The sequence below is a fragment of the Eleginops maclovinus genome, chromosome 15, assembly GCF_036324505.1.
Source record: "Eleginops maclovinus isolate JMC-PN-2008 ecotype Puerto Natales chromosome 15, JC_Emac_rtc_rv5, whole genome shotgun sequence".
NCBI classification, from domain to species: domain Eukaryota; kingdom Metazoa; phylum Chordata; class Actinopteri; order Perciformes; family Eleginopidae; genus Eleginops; species Eleginops maclovinus.
In genome coordinates, this window is record NC_086363.1 from 297,501 (window position 1) to 318,136 (window position 20,636).

Genomic DNA, 20,636 nt, shown 5'->3' on the forward strand with positions numbered 1-20,636 from the left:
GCAGTACGAGACATTAAAGCATGGAGACATGTCCCAGTAGAGACATTAAAGCATGGAGACATGTCCCAGTAGAGACACAGAGCATGGAGACATGTCCCAGTAGAGACATTAAAGCATGGAGACATGTCCCAGTAGAGACACAGAGCATGGAGACATGTCCCAGTAGAGACACAAAGCATGGAGACATGTCCCAGTAGAGACACAGAGCATGGAGACATGTCCCAGTAGAGACACAGAGCATGGAGACATGTCCCAGTAGAGACACAGAGCATGGAGACATGTCCCAGTAGAGACACAAAGCATGGAGACATGTCCCAGTAGAGACACAGAGCATGGACACATGTCCCAGTAGAGACATTAAAGCATGGAGACATGTCCCAGTAGAGACACAGAACAGGGAGACATGTCCCAGTAGAGACACAGAACAGGGAGACATGTCCCAGTAGAGACACAGAGCATGGAGACATGTCCCAGTAGAGACATTAAAGCATGGAGACATGTCCCAGTAGAGACATTAAAGCATGGAGACATGTCCCAGTAGAGACACAGAGCATGGAGACATGTCCCAGTAGAGACACAGAGCATGGACACATGTCCCAGTAGAGACACAGAGCATGGAGACATGTCCCAGTAGAGACACAGAACAGGGAGACATGTCCCAGTAGAGACACAGAGCATGGAGACATGTCCCAGTAGAGACACAGAGCATGGAGACATGTCCCAGTAGAGACACAGAACAGGGAGACATGTCCCAGTAGAGACACAAAGCATGGAGACATGTCCCAGTAGACATTAAAGCATGGAGACATGTCCCAGTAGAGACACAGAGCATGGAGACATGTCCCAGTAGAGACACAAAGCATGGAGACATGTCCCAGTAGAGACACAGAGCATGGAGACATGTCCCAGTAGAGACACAAAGCATGGAGACATGTCCCAGTAGAGACACAGAGCATGGAGACATGTCCCAGTAGAGACACAGAGCATGGAGACATGTCCCAGTAGAGACACAGAGCATGGAGACATGTCCCAGTAGAGACACAAAGCATGGAGACATGTCCCAGTAGAGACACAGAGCATGGACACATGTCCCAGTAGAGACACAGAGCATGGAGACATGTCCCAGTAGAGACACAGAACAGGGAGACATGTCCCAGTAGAGACACAGAGCATGGAGACATGTCCCAGTAGAGACACAGAACAGGGAGACATGTCCCAGTAGAGACATTAAAGCATGGAGACATGTCCCAGTAGAGACATTAAAGCATGGAGACATGTCCCAGGAGAGACACAGAGCATGGAGACATGTCCCAGTAGAGACACAGAACAGGGAGACATGTCCCAGTAGAGACACAAAGCATGGAGACATGTCCCAGTAGAGACATTAAAGCATGGAGACATGTCCCAGTAGAGACACAGAACAGGGAGACATGTCCCAGTAGAGACACAAAGCATGGAGACATGTCCCAGTAGAGACACAGAACAGGGAGACATGTCCCAGTAGAGACAAAAAGCATGGAGACATGTCCCAGTAGAGACAAAAAGCATGGAGACATGTCCCAGTAGAGACATTAAAGCATGGAGACATGTCCCAGTAGAGACACAGAGCATGGAGACATGTCCCAGTAGAGACACAGAGCATGGAGACATGTCCCAGTAGAGACACAGAACAGGGAGACATGTCCCAGTAGAGACACAGAACAGGGAGACATGTCCCAGTAGAGACACTACATACTCATATACACCTTTATACAACACACTACAGGAAAGGGACCCCCCCCCACAGCAGAATAGTAGGGTCTCTTTAAAGGCAGTTGAGCTCAGTGACCTCTGACCTCTGCAGGGCGTTGAAGCTGACCAATTTCTCCAGGTGAGTTAGGGTCTGTAGGTCGCGGCGGCGGACGGAGTGCGTCTGCAGGGCGGAGAGAGGCAGCACGTCGAAGTCCTCCAGCATCAGCCTGAGAGACGCTGCTGAGGGACAACAGACACAAGACATGGTCTCAATTCAGATCCAGCTCCTCTGGACTTCAGTCCGTCTGCCCCAATTAGCATTATAGCTCTCTGTAGGTGGACAATAGTTTACATGTCTTGTCAGATCTGGACAGTTCTGGACTGGTTCTGGGGGTTATTGGGGACGCTGAATCCATTTCTGACCTTTTCAGGATCCTTGATGTCAGTTTTAACCAGAGAGAGGCCATATCTGTTCTCTGTGGCTGGTTATAACTGTGTGGTGATCATTGGAGATAGAGATGAACATTATTATCTCTACTGCGGACAATTCATCTTCACATAAAGAAGAGATCTGTCCAATCCAGATGACCCAGAGTCTCCTAAAACTTTAGAATGGATCCAAACGGTATCAGAATCAGAGAGACAGATATTGCCATATCTCAGAATTCTGATGGAAAAAGTCTACATGGGTCATTCCAGAATTGGACGACATTTTGAAATCAAAACTTTAAAAAAGTGAATCCTTTATTTTCTATGTGTCTGTATTTTATAAAAACAGTGCAGCATCACGAGAGATGATGGCCAGCTCAGGCATCGATGGAACACTTTCTATCAGGTATTTTATTTGTTGCTTTTCAACAGCGCTCAATGGGGGCTGGACCTGAAATCAATAGCAATCAACTTTAAAGAAACAAAAGAAGGAATTCATAATCTGGGGACATTTAAAACGTGGATTATGCCAAATTGTATTAAAAATGTAATTTTTCTAAAAATAATAAATTGTACTAATATTGCGCAACCCTGGGTCTGTCTTCTCCTGATTGGTTGAATTACAGGAACAGGGTTGCACATCACTGCTTATGTTAGCTTTAGCATAACTTAGTTATTTACCTGAAGAAAGGTAACTGAGTTTCATTTGTCTTATTGTGATACAGTGAGGAGCAGGGGTTTGGGTAACAGGGTTGCGCGCATGTTAGGGACACACCTTCAGTTTCAAATGTCTGTTATTCAAAAAAGGATTGTGATTTAACAAACTGCTATGACAATTCCAAAAGACATGTATTAACACAACATAGAAAACATGTCAGTAAAAAGACGATTTCAAATGTCAATGAGACATGCAAGGTGGACTCCAAGAAGTGGGACAAGAGAAAATGCCATTTTAGGGCTATTGATATTTAAAACAACACTTTGAACCACTTCTTCTAAACTGATCTTACATGTTGTCTAAGGACAAGTATATTTCACACGAGTGCTGTTTGAGCATTTTGGGCATGGATTGTTTATCATTTTAATAATTCTGAGGACAAGCTAGAACTTTAAGATCAAAGTGTCAGAACTTGAGTCCCAAAGTGTTCTGAAATGGCCCTGCTCCTCTTCCGTAGACCGGCGCTGCTTTACGCTGAGCCTGGCTGAGGTGGAGGCTCGTGCAGACCTTAAATCTGACTTTAATACACAGACTAATCATGGAAGTCACATTTTAAAGTCTTACTGTAATGCTGGTCCTCTGACTCTGCAGGAGGGGGGGCAGCACTCTCCCTTAAAACGGTGAAGACGGTTAGGAAGCAGAGCTGGAGTCTCATGGTGAACTGGGTTTGGATCAGCGGCTTTCAGTTTAAAAGTCTCCCAGCAGAGCATGGAAACACTTCACCGGGTCAGAGAGACACTGCTAGATCAGAAACACACCCCTGGGAGACGCAGAGTGAGGGTCCAGGTCCATCTGAAGGGGTCTGTTTAAAAATAAAACCAGTTCAGTGCGTAAAACCAGGAAGACCAGCAGCTGAGAGTCAAGCTGATCCAGCAGGGGGAGGTCCTGAGGATTTCACAATAAAAGCCCAGCAGACAGGATTAACCTATAAACGATATCATAGAAAACATCAACTGGGGGGGGGGGGGGATAAAGCCTGAATATCTGCTCCCATTTATTATCATTATTCTATCATTGGCTGATGCAGGAAAATAACATGATAAATAAAAGCTGTTTTGAAATGTTCAAAAAATAGTGAAGAAAATAAATTATAACAAATATTTAAACAAATAAAATCATTTTCAAAGGAAACATAAATAAATAAACATAAATAACATAATAATAAACATAAATAAACATAAATAAATAAACATAAATAAATAATTTTATGTTCATTTATTTATTTATGTTTTTCTTTTTTTAAATGCCGACAAATTCAATATAATGTGGCCAGAATATGAGTTCACATAAATAATCATAGTCATTATTCACTTAAATATGGTCATAAATCTTAGTTTCCCTGTAGTGAAAGGTAGAGAGTCAGGGTCAGTGCGTCGTTATCCAATCCATTCCACCTGTTCATAGAGCACGCCCACATCACTGAAATCCAGTCCACGTTTTCACTGCAACCTAGGTTGCACTCGTCTCTGCATCTGGGTACCCGCAGCATGTACCGGGAGCGGAGCACACAGAACCGACTGAGCATCATAAGGAGAAGAACGTGAACATGAATGGATATAGGACATTTTTTCAAGAGAGTAAGTGTTGATCACTGCTGTTGGTGACAATAAGTTAGCTCCAGTCCCCCAGCTAACAACAGAAAGTCCCATGTAATTAATGAACGAAATGCTCCCTGCTTGAGCAAAGATGTTGCAGTGTAGATGCAGGGCTACTAAAGGCATCCAGGCATGCAGTCCGAAATCTGAGAACTTCTTGAGTGAATCACACTTGAATGAACTTGCAAAACACTACAGCACTGACCTGAAAACAGAGGAGGTTCTGGTGGCCAGAAACTTTCTTGCCCGGAAAACAGAGGCTGGATGTTCACCCAAAGATATGTTGACTGTGCACAACCTCCTTGATTCAGACATGTTTCCCTCCCTGAAGGCAACCGTCCAAGTTGCTTTAACAGTGCCTGTAAGCAGCTGCTGGTGTGAAAGGTCCTTTAGTGTACTGCGCCGGCTGCACTCCTGGCTACGCCAAACAATGGGTCAGAAAAGACTTCAGTCTTGCAGTCATGTCAAATGAAAAAGACGCCCTTCAGCACCTGAATCACAACAGAGTGATAGAGGCCTTTGCCACCCTTAAAAACAGACGACATTCTTTGATGCTTCCACCCACCAAGAAACTGCCAATTGTAGGCATGTTATTTAAAATGTACTTAGTGAGAACACAGTGCTCTTTGTTTTGCAGCGTTTTGGATAATACATGTGGGCTGTTAATGAATAAGAAGCATTGGTTAAATAGGGCAGTGTAACTGTGTGATGGTTCTTTTGTTGTTGTTGATGCTGTGGACATACAGTACTTCCTGTGTTTGTTGTTGTACTGTATTAAAGATGTAATGGTGGCCCGAAACATTTACAGTAAAGGATCTGTTAAATCTGTCCAAAAAGTGTAAGGCAATTTCTCAGTTTTTGTTAGCTGTTTGTGAAATGAAACGTTTGCTCACATCCTGTGCATCTCCTGGGGGCTGAGCCCCCCCTGTCCTTAAAACCTAGTGACGCCCCTGGCGCTCTATAAATAAAATGCATTATTGTTGTTATGATTATTATCATATCATTATTTAAATGAATATGATCTGGAAAATGAACAATCCGTCGAAGTATTTGTAATATTGTATGTCTCCTACATACACATATATGGAATATATAGACACCGGATTCTGATTCTGATCCATATCAAGAGGCGGTGAGGATTCGGATTAAGCTGTAGTTCCTGTTATGGACGGTGGGGGCAGCAGAGAGTCGCAGAGCCGTCGTTCCACCAGAACCTAAAGAAGAAGAAGAAACCCAAAACAAAGCTTCCACACGTGGCTAACTGTTAGCATTACACTACAGCCTGAACTACAGCCTGAACTACAGCCTGAACTACAGCCTGGACTACAGACTACCCCGAAAATGGACGAAGAGCAAACGGTAAATGATTTCCTTCCCTTCGTTAGAACCGAAAGATGACGTCATCACGAACCAGCTGTTAGCTTTAGCCGTTAGCTTGAAAACAAACAACATCAGATATTTTTTCGCCAGATTTGTGTTTTTTCAGAATCAGAAACCCTTCATTTGTCCCGGAAATTTACGGGTCTACAACAGCAAGGGGGTTAATTAAAGAGGCGGTGGCTCAGTGGGATAGTGCGCTGCTCTAAGGATGAGGGGAGCACTGGTTCAATTCCCACTGCAGTCAGCATGTCGGTGACCCTGAGACCCTCAACCCTCCGGGGGCTTTGTCCTCCATATTGAGAGTGTGGCAGTCGCTGATGAGAGACATGAGATGTAAAAGAGAGTGGACTCATAAAACACAGTAAGTGAAAGGAGCGAAGTGTGGTTTAGGATGGACATAAAGATGGTGTCCTTGCGGGTTCATACATCAGCCGCGGAACCAGCTCTATAATGTTCTCCTGGTTTATTGTTTCTGTCTTTTTATTGTATTCTATAAACTGCTGTTGGAATTCAACAGACTCTGGACTGACTGCACATTTGGAGTGCTCTCTTAATTTTTCCCGAGCTGTACACACTTACAAACATGATGTGTGTGTGTGTGTGTGTGTGTGTGTGTGTGTGTGTGTGTGTGTGTGTGTGTGTGTGTGTGTGTGTGTGTGTGTGTGTGTGTGTGTGTGTGTAGGCGGGGTACAGGGAGCCCTGTATGGTGTGTTCAGCGGTGGATTGGGGAGTTTCAGACGAGGGTCGCTTCTTCTGCAAGTCCTGCCACAACGTCATCGAGGTAAACACAAACCACTGAAACATTTCTCTCCAAGCAGACGTCAGTAACACCGCCAAATATCGCTCCTCTGTTTCTGCTTCTCTTTGTATTTCACACACACGTTTATCTGCAGCTGCTGTAGACGCTGTCCTCCAGAGCGGACCCCAAATAATGCAATTTAAAAAGGTCCAGATGTGATCAGCAGGGGCGCACCGCTGATCACATCTGGACCTTGTGTGTTTTTATTAAATATCTCAGAGAACCAGAGAGGTGGTGGACCCCAACTTAACTCCTGGCGCCACCCGGATCTCCACCATCGGCAGAGGAACCAGAACCAAGAAGACCGGTATGAAAGGACGTTATATTAATGTTAGTTGTTTTATCAGAGAGTTTGATGTGTGTGTGTGTGTGTGTGTGTGTGTGTGTGTGTGTGTGTGTGTGTGTGTGTGTGTGTGTGTGTGTGTGTGTTGCAGAGCACGGGCGTCAGTGGAAGGTGTGTGAAGGTTTCCAGTTCATCCTGAGGAACCAGGCCGACACGCTGGTCTCACTGGGAGTCAGTGCGCACTTTAAGGTGCAGAATTCTAACTGCTACCATGGAGCCGCTGCTGAGGGCCTTGGAGCCGGGCCATGGAGCCGCTGCTGAGGGCCATGGCCCGGCTCCAAGGCCCTCAGCAGCGGCTCCATGGCCCTCAGCAGCGGGCCTTGGAGCCGCTTGTTGCCGGGTTGAACTGTAATGGAAAGTGGAGTCATGTGTTTCTGAATCGTGCATATTAAATGCCTGCTGGTGCGTTTGAGCTCCACGGTTTATTCGTCGTTATTTGTTTTTATCCTAACTTTTTTGTATCCTTATATTTAGTTTTGAATGACTTAATATTTTTGGTATTATTGATATAAATGTATTTCTTTTCAATGATTTGATAACTTCTCGTTCTTCTAATCGTGTTGGGATGCTTTCTGTGGCTCAGGACGCAGTGCTGTGTCAGCTCTGGAGGATGTTCCTGCAGAAGAGTCGGCAGGCGTACACTCTCAACCCGGTGAAAACCAGCAGCTTCAAAGTGGTCCGTTTATTATATCTGTCTGTCTGCCTGTCTGTCTGCCGGTCTGTCTGTCTGAAGTTAATGAAATCCTCCCCCTCCCGGTGTCAGGGGGACCCGGGCTCGGAGACCTCTGCCAGCGAGACGGACCCAGAGACCGTCGCGCCGAGCGCGGCCGCCTCCCTCGCAGGTACAGCCTCAATAAGTGAAGTATAATAAAGGTGCGGGTCTCCACACGGAGGGAGGGCTGTCAGGCTGCACCCTCTTGACTTCACACACAAATCTCTTGTCGCCTCTGGATATCGGAGAAGCTGGGTGACATTATGGACATTTGATTTCAAGCGTCTCCCCAGTGCTTCCCCACCCTGACTCTTGGAGGCGGTTCTGTGGTGTGGTTCCTGCGCACTGACTCCTCTTCCTCCACAGGAAGCTGCAGCGATGCGTCGCAGTGTTCGGGCTCGCTGGACGCCGGCAGCTTCCTGTCGGCTCAGCAGCGGGGGAGTGGCACCGCTGTGATGAGCATGAGGAAGACCCTCGCTCTGATCCACCTGGCGCTCACCTGGAGCCGCGAGCCGCTGACGCTCAGCGACCTGCTCAGGTAACGGCAGGGGAATAAAGTCCCGAAGGAGGAGTAGATTGATCCTCCGCTAGTCGGAAAGGAAGATCAGAAATGAGGTGTTTTAATGTGATGAGTGAAAACCTCACAGGGGCAGGGCATGGTGCAGGGAGAGAGCACCGGATTGGCCGCTCGCATGAACGGAGAGGGAGATAATTACGACTCCTGGAAGTGAGTGGGTGCGTTTGTGTTTCAGGTTGGTGAGTGAAGGGCACGTCCCGTACGTTAACGCTTACGAAGATCTCCCCGACGAGATGAAGCTCGAGGGCAAAGACGCTCTCTTCTTCAGAGTGCAGGTCAGAGCCCCCAGCTGCTTGGAGAGGAAGTGTGTCACACACACCTGGTGTTCAATGAGGATATTTATGTGTTAAAGTGTTTGGTGCGCTTCTTTCCCTCGTCAGAGCGTCCCGACTCACCGGGCGGTGCATAAGGACGCGCAGTCTCTGGTTCTGTTCCTGCAGCTTCCTGCTTTTCCTCCAATCGGCCGGCAGAGTCTGCTGCACCCTGCGCTGCTGAGCCTGCGCTACCTGACGGAGGCTAACCTGCCCGGTAACTGCAGCGCTGAATGTCCCACCTTTTTATTTTCATACGATCTCAATACTTCAGGATGTTGTTTATGTCCCTTATGGCTGTGGACTTATCCGTCTTTATTTGTATTGGATTACTTATGGGACCTTTACGTTGTTCCAGCGCAGTACCGATAGAAGAATACCGAACACTAATGTAGAGAAGCAGTGCACGTGGTATCTCAGGTACACCGTCAGACAGCAGAGTTTCTAAGGGAAATGTAGCGCTGCAGAGCGCGCTGGAGGACAGCAGTAAAGTTATTACCGCACACAGTACATCAAGGTCCTGTTGCAGTGACCGGCTAGGAGCCAGTAGTGGTGATAATGTGTTAGTGTTTATCTCCTGAAAGCTGGAATGGTGAACTTCATCGTACCTTGGAAAGAAAAAGCTCTTTAAAGGGAATCAATCCTCCAGCTCTCACAGGGGCAGGACAATCTCAGTGTTCAGAGTTTGATTCTCTATGGTTTTTACAGCTCAGAGAGTCCTGACATGTGGAGACCCCACAGTCCTCTGATAGAGATGTAGAGTAGGGGTCTCCTGCTCAGAGAACTGCCGGACTGTGATGTGAGTCTCAGTGAAATGAGAGTCCTCCTCATTTCCTCCTGTTGTGTGGTCCTCCCAGACGAGCTCCACCCGTGGCTCCTCCGACTGCTGGACTGCGCTGGTTTGGCGGATGAAGCGCTCCACACGTTTGACCCGGTGTCGGGGCGGGTGCTGCCGCGGTATGACCTGCAGGCCGCCGCCATCGTCATCGTCACCATGAAGCTCCTCTTCGGCCTCGACGACCACACCGAATGGTAACCATTAAAGGGATTACTTAAATAATAATAATACAAATAATAAAAACATAAATAAATAAATAAAAACATAAATAAATAAAAACATAAATAAATAAATAAAACATAAATAAATAAAAACATAAATAAATAAAAACATAAATAAAAACATAAATAAATAAAAACATAAATAAATAAATAAAACATAAATAAATAAAAACATAAATAAAAACATAAATAAATAAATAAAAACATAAATAAATAAATAAAAACATAAATAAATAAATAAAAACATAAATAAATAAATAAAAACATAAATAAATAAAAACATAAATAAATAAAAACATAAATAAATAAATAAAACATAAATAAATAAAAACATAAATAAATAAAAACATAAATAAATAAAAACATAAATAAAAACATAAATAAATAAAAACATAAATAAATAAATAAAAACATAAATAAATAAAAACATAAATAAATAAATAAAAACATAAATAAATAAAAACATAAATAAATAAATAAAAACATAAATAAATAAAAACAGAAATAAATAAATAAAAACAGAAATGAATAAATACTTGGGGATAAACATAGAAATGAATACATTGAGAAATATTTTTTGCGTTGATTTCAAATAAAAACCAGCTGAATTTAAACACGTTTTGGGGATGCTTTAGAACGGATCAGAAACGCATCTAGGTTTTTAAGAAAGACAGTTTAAGGAAACATTTCTGACGACAGAAAAAGGAAGGGTTTGTAAAAAAGTGAGATCTGACTTCTTGTCTTTTAGGGATTTATCAAACGACGCAGGAGACCACGAGGACGCAGGTGAGTGTTCCTTAAAGGAAAAACATGGAGCATTGAATTCATGACTTTATCTCCTAAAATGTCTCTCATTTATTTGGTCATTTTCATAGAACATTGAACACCTTAGTCTTTGAAATTAAATTGATGAAATCATGCGTTTTAAAAGTGTTTGGTCTGCCAGCTTCCACTAGCATCAGTTTGTTGTTGTTGGTGTTTACCTCCTCGCCAGCCGTTGCGTATCGCGGCGTTTTCCTGAGCGTGTGAACAATGTGTGTGTCAGGGAACATGTTCAGCCTGCGGCGCTGGTTCCGGCTGCTGGCGGCGGCTCTGACCGACGCTCGGAGCAGGAGGCAGAGCGACGTGGCCAGGTGAGAGGGCCGCACCTGGAGGGGAGACATCAGCCTTAATATCACCGTCATACGTTCTTCAAACCAGTTCTATCACTTCATGAAGAACAGGTTTTTTAAGGAGGGAGCAACGTGTTTGTTTTTATTGTTATTGTTGTTTACCTTCTTTAATGAAGCAGTCTGATGTCTCTCCTGCGTCTCGTCCTCAGGAAACAATGGACGGCTAGGAGACCTCTCTACGCCACCAGCGAGAAGAGGTGTGCCAGGGTGAAGAAAAAGCGTGAGAAGATAAACACAAACACAAACACAAACACAAACACAAACAAAACAAAAAACAAACAAACACAAAAACAAACAAACACAAACACAAACAAACACAAACACAAATAAAAACAAACAAACAGATTAAAGAACTCCATAAATACAAGAGCAAAACAATATCTCAGAAGTACTGTCTCTCCCTTCTCTCCCCCTCGCCTGTCTCTCCCTTCTCTCCCCCTCACCTGTCACTCCCTCTCTCCCCCTCACCTGTCTGTCCCCTCTCTCCCCCTCACCTGTCTCTCCCTCTCTCCCCCTCACCTGTCTGTCCCCTCTCTCCCCCTCACCTGTCTCTCCCTTCTCTCCCCCTCACCTGTCACTCCCTCTCTCCCCCTCACCTGTCTGTCCCCTCTCTCCCCCTCACCTGTCACTCCCTCTCTCCCCCTCACCTGTCTGTCCCCCTCTCCCCCTCCACCTGTCACTCGCCGCTCTGCCCCTCACCTGTCCTGTCCCCTCTCTCCCCCTCAAACCATTTTCTCCCTTCTCCTCCCCCTCACCCTGTCCCTCCCTCTCTTCACCCCTCACCTGTCTGTACCCTCTCTCCCTTCACCTGTGTCTCCCTTCTTCTCCCCCTCACCTGTCCTGTCCCCTCTCTCCCCTTCACCTGTCTCTCCCCGTCTCTCCCCCTCACCGGCCTCTCCCCCTCACCTGTTCCGCTCCCTCTCTCCTCTCCCCTTTCACCTGTCTGTCCCTCTCTCCCCTTCACCTTCCTCTCCCTTCTCTCCCCCTCACCGTCCTCTCCCCCTCACCTGTCCTTCCCTTCCCCCCCACCCTGTCTGTCTGTCTGCAGGGGTAGCGGAGCAGGTGACTAGACGTGTTTTGGAGAGGCTGTCCTCGACCGTCCTGTTGGGGGGGGGCAGCGTGGCCCCCCCTGCAGCTTCCTGTTCTGCTGGGGAGGGGACGGGGGGGCGGGGCCCAGCCTGCACAGTAAGAAGCTGGACGCTGCCCTGATTCTGGGGGGTGACCCGTCCCCCGCTAACCCCACATACTGGCATCCGGACCTAAGACTCCACCATCCCCGGTACCAACACTCAGTCCTTTAACCCGGTACCAACACTCAGTACTTTAACCCGGTACCAACACTCAGTCCTTTAACCCGGTACCAACACTCAGTACTTTAACCCGGTACCAACACTCAGTACTTTAACCCGGTACCAACACTCAGTCCTTTAACCCGGTACCAACACTCAGTACTTTAACCCGGTACCAACACTCAGTCCTTTAACCCGGTACCAACACTCAGTACTTTAACCCGGTACCAACACTCAGTACTTTAACCCGGTACCAACACTCAGTACTTTAACCCGGTACCAACACTCAGTCCTTTAACCCGGTACCAACACTCAGTACTTTAACCCGGTACCAACACTCAGTCCTTTAACCCGGTACCAACACTCAGTCCTTTAACCCGGTACCAACACTCAGTACTTTAACCCGGTACCAACACTCAGTCCTTTAACCCGGTACCAACACTCAGTCCTTTAACCCGGTACCAACACTCAGTACTTTAACCCGGTACCAACACTCAGTCCTTTAACCCGGTACCAACACTCAGTCTTTTAACCCGGTACCAACACTCAGTCTTTTAACCCGGTACCAACACTCAGTACTTTAACCCGGTACCAACACTCAGTCCTTTAACCCGGTACCAACACTCAGTACTTTAACCCGGTACCAACACTCAGTCCTTTAACCCGGTACCAACACTCAGTACTTTAACCCGGTACCAACACTCAGTCCTTTAACCCGGTACCAACACTCAGTACTTTAACCCGGTACCAACACTCAGTCCTTTAACCCGGTACCAACACTCAGTCCTTTAACCCGGTACCAACACTCAGTACTTTAACCCGGTACCAACACTCAGTCCTTTAACCCGGTACCAACACTCAGTCCTTTAACCCGGTACCAACACTCAGTCTTTTAACCCAGTACCAACACTCAGTACTTTAACCCGGTACCAACACTCAGTCCTTTAACCCGGTACCAACACTCAGTCTTTTAACCCTGGTACCAACACTCAGTACTTTAACCTGGTACCGACACTAACCCAGTCCTCTTCTTCTTCTCTGCAGTTTGTGTAAGAGTCATTTCTCGGAGGACTCGCTGCCTCAGAGCTTCGTCTGGCTGCTGCAGTTCTTTTGCTTCCTGCTGGACGTTGGTCCACTGTCACTGTACAACGAGGTTCTGAGGCTGGAGAGGAGGCTCGTCAGGAGGAAGAGTGGGGGGAGGAAGAGGAGGTTCAGAGGGAGAGGAGGCTCGTCAAGAGGAAGAGGAAGTGGTCTGTCTGCAGCTCACAGAGTCCTGCTGTGAACCCGGACATGTGGAGACCCCTTATTATAGAAATGTAGAGTAGGGCTCTCCAGCTCAGAGACACTGCCGGATGCTAACCTGCGGATTTTGGGACGTTAGCACAGTTAGCATCAGCTGTGCATTATAGCTTATGTGGACAATAGCTAGAAAATGGCTGATTTGGACGATTGTGGGGGTTACTGAGGATGCTGAGTTAAATTAAGGACATTTTCGGGATCAAGATGGCAGTTTGAACCAGGAAGTGTTGCTACTTCTCTCCGGGCTTTTCCCTTTTCTGAAAAAGGAAATTGTAAAAAATCTCAATAAAACAACAACATCTGTTCTGCCTCTTTGTTTGCTTCCCCTCTCGTGTTCTATAGGATTTGAAACGCCTCCAGGAGTTTTTCTTATGGTTCTTTTGTTTAAACTTGAGGTGGTCGTTCAGCTGAAGGCAGGAAGTGAGCAGCAGGGGGCGCTGCACGCTGAAGATAAACACCAAGGTGAAGAAAGGCCTCAAAGTACAGAAGAAGCACTCATTCTGCAGTAAGGTGCTCTTCACTTTAATGGTGTTTAATCTATAGAAAGTCAATATGTTTTCATACTTTGTATTAATAATGGAACTATTGGGAAGTAAAAAGAACGATATCTAATCTTTGGGTAAAATTGTACTTTTAACCTGTAATGATGATTTTACTGATTTAAATTCCTCTGATGTGAAACTATCTTAATTAAGTATAACAAAAATATAATCATCAGGTTAGTCATCATTCTAAATGAGCTCAACTCTACGTTTACAATAACGCAGGACAAACAATCTATATTATATCTGATTCATCAGCGTTTGGTTTCTGCAGCTTTTAGTAAACTGCTCATGTTTCCTCTGCTGAATGTTCTCTAGATTGAAGAGCTGCTGCAGATGTTTCTGCATGAGTTGAAGAGCTGCTGCAGATGTTTCTGCATGTGTTGAAGAGCTGCTGCAGATGTTTCTGCATGTGTTGAAGAGCTGCTGCAGATGTTTCTGCATGTGTTGAAGAGCTGCTGCAGATGTTTCTGCATGTGTTGAAGAGCTGCTGCAGATGTTCCTGCATGTGTTGAAGAGCTGCTGCAGATGTTTCTGCATGTGTTGAAGAGCTGCTGCAGATGTTTCTGCATGTGTTGAAGAGCTGCTGCAGATGTTTCTGCATGTGTTGAAGAGCTGCTGCAGATGTTTCTGCATGTGTTGAAGAGCTGCTGCAGATGTTTCTGCATGTGTTGAAGAGCTGCTGCAGATGTTTCTGCATGTGTTGAAGAGCTGCTGCAGATGTTTCTGCATGTGTTGAAGAGCTGCTGCAGATGTTTCTGCATGAGTTGAAGAGCTGCTGCAGATGTTTCTGCATGTGTTGAAGAGCTGCTGCAGATGTTTCTGCATGAGTTGAAGAGCTGCTGCAGATGTTTCTGCATGTGTTGAAGAGCTGCTGCAGATGTTTCTGCATGTGTTGAAGAGCTGCTGCAGATGTTTCTGCATGTGTTGAAGAGCTGCTGCAGATGTTTCTGCATGTGTTGAAGAGCTGCTGCAGATGTTTCTGCATGTGTTGAAGAGCTGCTGCAGATGTTTCTGCATGTGTTGAAGAGCTGCTGCAGATGTTTCTGCATGTGTTGAAGAGCTGCTGCAGATGTTTCTGCATGAGTTGAAGAGCTGCTGCAGATGTTTCTGCATGAGTTGAAGAGCTGCTGCAGATGTTTCTGCATGAGTTGAAGAGCTGCTGCAGATGTTTCTGCATGAGTTGAAGAGCTGCTGCAGATGTTTCTGCATGTGTTGAAGAGCTGCTGCAGATGTTTCTGCATGAGTTGAAGAGCTGCTGCAGATGTTTCTGCATGAGTTGAAGAGCTGCTGCAGATGTTGCTGCATGTGTTGAAGAGCTGCTGCAGATGTTTCTGTAGGAGCTCTGATTTGTCTTTCTGTATCTGCATCCTTCCTGAAGCTGTTCCTCCTGTTGGAAGAGGTCTGTAGCACCTGTCGGCCTCCGTATCAGAGAGAGTGTCCAGCTGCAGAGTCGTCATTATGATTAAGCCTGTAATACTATTCTATTTACAGAGTATTTTCCGCGTAGTATTATCACTGCAGTACAGGATCTGTCCGTTTGGAGTGCGGACGTGAAGAGACCGAAGGAAATGTCCTGAGGAGGACCACATGGTGCACAGACAGAGGGAGTGCTTCCTGTGAGAGCAGAGAGCAGACTGCAGAGGTCAGCTGAGGCCGCGGTATAAACAATCCGTCTGGACGGCGGGATGAACGAGCGGCGCGTTGCCGGGGTGACGGGAGGTAACGACTCCGTAGTATCACCATGGCAACAGCCGCTGCTCAGGAACAGGGTGTCCTCATCAGAGGTCGATGTCTGTGGGAAGCACCAGCTGACTTACTCATGGCCCATTTTAGCTGTAGTTTAACTTTTACTTTGAACATTTGGTATTATTTTATTCATGGGTTTGTTATTAATCATTTTTAGTCCTGATATTTTATTTTGTTCTAACCATTTTTTCTAATTCAACATTTACTTTCATTTTTCAGATTTCATTATTATTTTCGGGTCATTTAATGTATTAGTTATTTTCTTACGTTTTTTATTGATTTTTTTTCATTTAAATGTTGATGTTAGTTTTGATGTTTTTTATTCAACCCTTTTTCTTTTCTTTAATTAATATGTTAAATGTAATCCTTTCTATTTTTGATTCCATCTTTATTATTATTTGTATTGCATTTTATGAGACTCTGGTTACCTGAAATGACCCGAAGAGGATAGAGCCGGTACTGCAGCAGCTGAGAACAAAGAGAGTCTCTTTACTAAACTTTATTTATGATCCAGAATTTAAATTACTTCGTAAATAACAGGATTCAAATATAAGGTGTGTGGAGTCTCCACAGTCCAGAAAGAAGTGTTGTATGAAGGTTAATGTAAATGATTCCTAATTCCTTTGATCTATATTATATTGTGTCTACTTTCATTTATTTTTATGGTTTTCATTTTATTTCCATCTTTATTCTAACTTTATTTTCTGCTACTTTTTATTTGATTTTATATGAGACTCTGGTTACCTGAAATGACCCCAAGAGGGTGACCCAGGTAACTGCAGCAGTACTTCTCAGTGTAAGTGTTGCATGAAGGGTTATGTGATCAAATGAGTGTTCGTTCCTCTCATCTGTATGTGTACTCTGTGTACCCTAACCCTTATATCATTTATTTAAATATTGTTCGTCATTTTCGATTTAATCCTATTTTGTTATTTAAGTTAAACTTTAAACATTTTTTATATTTCCTTATTTTTGTATTTGATTTCAGGCTGAGACTCTGGTTACCTGGAATGACCCCAAGAGGATGAACCCGGTAACTGCAGCAGCTGAGAACAAAGAGAGTCTCTGTACTAAACTTTAGGAAATACATTAAAAAAAGAACATCATTAAATGTAAACTTCATTAAGAAAATAAAATGATATATATATATATATATATATATATATATATATATATATATAAATATATAAATATATAGATATATATATATTCTGTGGCTCCCTAAAGGAAGTTTTATGTATGATGAGATGAATTCCTTTATCTGCATTATTTTTAATTACATTTTATCTTGTTTATTTTTTTATTTCATATTTTAAATGTATCTTTATTTTCTTCTAATTTTCATTTCTTATTTTTACTGGTCACCTAAAATGACCCCGAGAGGATAAATGAGGTAACTGCAGCATCCGAGAACAAAGGGAGGCTCTACACTGTTAAAACATAGATAACGTGTGTGTGTGTGTGTGTGTGTGTGTGTGTGTGTGTGTGTGTGTGTGTGTGTGTGTGTGTGTGTGTGTGTGTGTGTGTGTGTGTGTGTGTGTGTGTGTGTGTGTGTGTGTGTGTGTGTGTGTGTGTGTGTGTGTGTGTGTGTGTGTGTGTGTGTGTGTGTGTGTGTGTGTGTGTGTGTGGACAGGAAGTGTTTGTTGATGTTTGACTGCTGGTCTGGAATTAGCTGCCTCAGCAATAGAGAAACTCCCATCATGCATTTCACCAAGCTGTTTTCATGATATCTGTGTGAAACTGATCCCTCTCACCTGGAGCGTCTCCGGTCCAAAATATTCGGTAAAGCTTCGCTAAGAAGAGCAGGCGAGCTTTTAACGACCAGTAGCCCTTAAAAATCCAACAGACAGGAAACAGAATAATGTGAGTGTTGTGGGGGCTGTAAATCTGGAGGACTGGTTCTTGGAAGTCTTGAAAGAGAAACAACCTTTTACCCTGTAGTAATTTACTGGGTCTCACACACACACACACACACACACACACACACACACACACACACACACACACACACACTCACACACACCATGTCTCCTATCTACATGGTTTAACGTTAAGCTCTTATTCTGCAGCTCCATACTTTCAAAGACCCTCAATGACATTCAAATAAACCAAACTTTAAACTGACCTGAGATCCGTCTCTGAAAAGTGAGACCTGAACCCGAAGTCCGAACATGCCCTCAGGACTTCCTGTCCTTACAATTCATAATCTCCTGAAGTCCAGGAGCGTAACTCAAAAACAACTTAACTAAGGGTCTAAATCTGTGGCAGCATTTGAGAACCAAATGTAGGGAACCAAATGTAGGGAACTAAATGTAGGGAACTAAATGTAGGGAACTAAATGTAGGGAAGCAAATATAGGGAACTAAATGTAGGGAACTAAATGTAGGGAACTAAATGTAGGGAACTAAATGTAGGGAACCAAATGTAGGGAACTAAATGTAGGGAACTAAATGTAGGGAACTAAATGTAGGGAACTAAATGTAGGGAACTAAATGTAGGGAATGCAAGGAACTTCTGTTGCAGGTTGTAAGCCCTGACGTCACTAGTAAATAAAAGGGCTGAGCTTAGGGAATTCAATTCAGTGATGTAACTCAAAGGAACTAAACCAATAGACTCAACCTGTTGCCTCTCTTTGGGCTAAACTTGGGAACTAAATGCTGGTACTAACTTTGGGGACCTAACTCAGGAACGAAACATGTGAACTATACTTAGGGTTACACTTAGAAACTATACTTCACTTGGGAGTGAAACTGAGGAACTAAACATAGGGAACTGAACTTACTCCCAAAATGCATTGCAGCATGTCTGTTCACTTTGACTTCACCCTACGAACATGAGGAGTAACTTCAGGGACGTTACTCAGAGAACTATGCTAAGGGAACTAAACTGAGGGAACTAAACTGAGGGACTAAACTCAATGGGCTAATCTTCCAGACTACACCCGGGTACTGACCTTAGGGACTAAACATGGGAACTAAATTCAGGGAACTAATAATACATTTCCCTCCCCCACAATGCATTGCAAGATCTATGTTCCTGGTGGTACAAACATGAGGATTCAAATTAGGGAACTGAATTAATAGTTTATTTCTCATTCCCCCACAATGCATTGCACATCTCTGTTGCCGGTTTCTTGCTCTGCCTTCATCCTGCTGCACAAGTCTGCCAGTGTGTTCTGCCTGGAAACCGCCTCCTGTGTGTGTGTGTGTGTGTGTGTGTGTGTGTGTGTGTGTGTGTGTGTGTGTGTGTGTGTGTGTGTGTGTGTGTGTGTGTGTGTGTGTGTGTGTGTGTGTGTGTGTGTGTGTTTTCCTTTTTTTACTTCCCAACCTCGCTGAACTTGAGAATGAGCATGAACTCCCGTCACCCCGCCCGCTGCCAGATTCCTGCTTCTGTCCCAGTTCTCTGCAGCGGCCGTTGAGCCGGTCCGAGGGGAATCACCTGTGGTGTTAAACTGAAGATATTCAAACCCTCAGAATCAATATAAACCGTCTGCATTTCTAAATGTAATCCTGACAGTAATCTGATTACTTTTTTTAATGTAATCGAATGTTTGTTGTCCTGATTACGTCATCTCATTACCTCCCCCCAGAGCCTGGGTATGGTTAAAACGTGCAGCCACAACAAAGGAGTGTGACGGAATGGGGGAGGAGGGGTGGGGGGTTCTTCCTCGCCCCGCCCTGGCATTCTTCACTGAGCGGCTGTTTACAACCTCCATGCATATAGGAGTCCCCGGGTTCATGGGGGAGGAGATTGGGAGGAGATGGGGGAGGAGGGGGTGGAGGAAGAAGACAATAAGGAAATATGTTGAGGGCCTCCGAGATCGGTTTCTGCTCCTGTGTCTTCATTCAGAACCAGAACCAGAACCAGGTTTATCACAAGGCAGGTTCACACAGATGGGGCCTAAGTGTACATGTTGCGCGCACACACACACACACACACACACACACACACACACACACACACACACACACACACACACACACACACACACACACACACACACAGTAAAGGAGATAAAAAGTAAGAAAAACAAACTAAAAAACCGTTTTTGATGAAACGATGAAACGCTCCGGTGTAGGAATTTATGGACATGAAATCTGGATTCACCAAAGAACGACGTACAGCCCGTTATTACAAAGCAGGCTTTCAAAATCAAATCAAACTTTAACTCACACACAGGTAAGTGCTTCACAAACACCTGTTCCCAGGTAACACCAGAGCGGCTCTGTGATAGGAGCCCTTGATACCAAGGCAGGACTGAATCAAACTGAATCTAATCAAGAGAAATTCAGCTAAAGACAAATTGTTTCAGTCCGAGAAGCCCCTGACTTTAACCATGAAGACATCAGTGCTCCTTATTTATGTATAAATATAAAACCTCCTATATTCAGTCTGTGTATAGTGATAATAAGTAGTGTAGTGAAAGTGTATTTTCCACATCTTTAATCCGTTATTTCATTTCATAATTAAGGTTTCTTTGGGGTTATTTTTCCAAAACTATAATAATAACAAACGTGTTATTTTTAGTCATTAATACATGTCTTTTTTAATTGTGTTTCTATAAACATATAATGGTAATAATGAACGTGCTTCCTCTCCTCTGTCATCCTGTTGTTTGTATTTAATATTTCTGTTTCCCTCACTCTCCACATGCCTCCTCTGCGCGTCCCCGCGGCCGCGCTCCAACCTTTCCCCCAGTTCGCGGGTGCGCGCCGGGTTCAGCGGGTTTACTGTGACACCGCTGACTCCTTGGCCACGCCCCCCTGGCCACGCACCCCGCGTCGGACCAATCAAGTTGCGACCACGTACAGCTCACGCACCGCCTCGCCTGTGATTGGCCGCCGCCCGCTACACCTTTGCCTCTGATTGGCTGCGTGTTACCACCCGCCAGACTGCTCTGAATTTCGTTTGTGTGTTTTTTTGTTGGCTCC

General features: G+C 44.8%; 2 protein-coding genes across 2 annotated transcripts in view; one reads left to right on the top strand and one right to left on the bottom strand.

Moving 5' to 3' along the window:
• Window positions 1-3,736, bottom strand: part of adam17b (ADAM metallopeptidase domain 17b) — a 19,509-nt gene extending 15,773 nt beyond the window's left edge. Inside the window, 2 exon segments of the mRNA XM_063902611.1 lie at window positions 1,836-1,971; window positions 3,443-3,736. Of these exon segments, the coding sequence (XP_063758681.1) occupies window positions 1,836-1,971; window positions 3,443-3,533 (227 nt within the window). The 5' untranslated portion in view covers window positions 3,534-3,736.
• Window positions 3,737-5,648: 1,912 nt separating this feature from the next.
• Window positions 5,649-13,722, top strand: taf1b (TATA box binding protein (Tbp)-associated factor, RNA polymerase I, B). Its single transcript, XM_063901440.1, is given in 16 exon segments — window positions 5,649-5,832; window positions 6,536-6,634; window positions 6,872-6,959; window positions 7,087-7,184; window positions 7,579-7,671; window positions 7,759-7,837; window positions 8,074-8,245; window positions 8,460-8,559; window positions 8,665-8,812; window positions 9,453-9,627; window positions 10,403-10,440; window positions 10,700-10,787; window positions 10,976-11,046; window positions 11,875-11,899; window positions 11,902-12,105; window positions 13,160-13,722. Coding segments are annotated over 16 exon segments (1,734 nt in total). The 5' UTR covers window positions 5,649-5,814; the 3' UTR covers window positions 13,398-13,722.
• The last annotated feature ends 6,914 nt before the right edge of the window (window positions 13,723-20,636 follow it).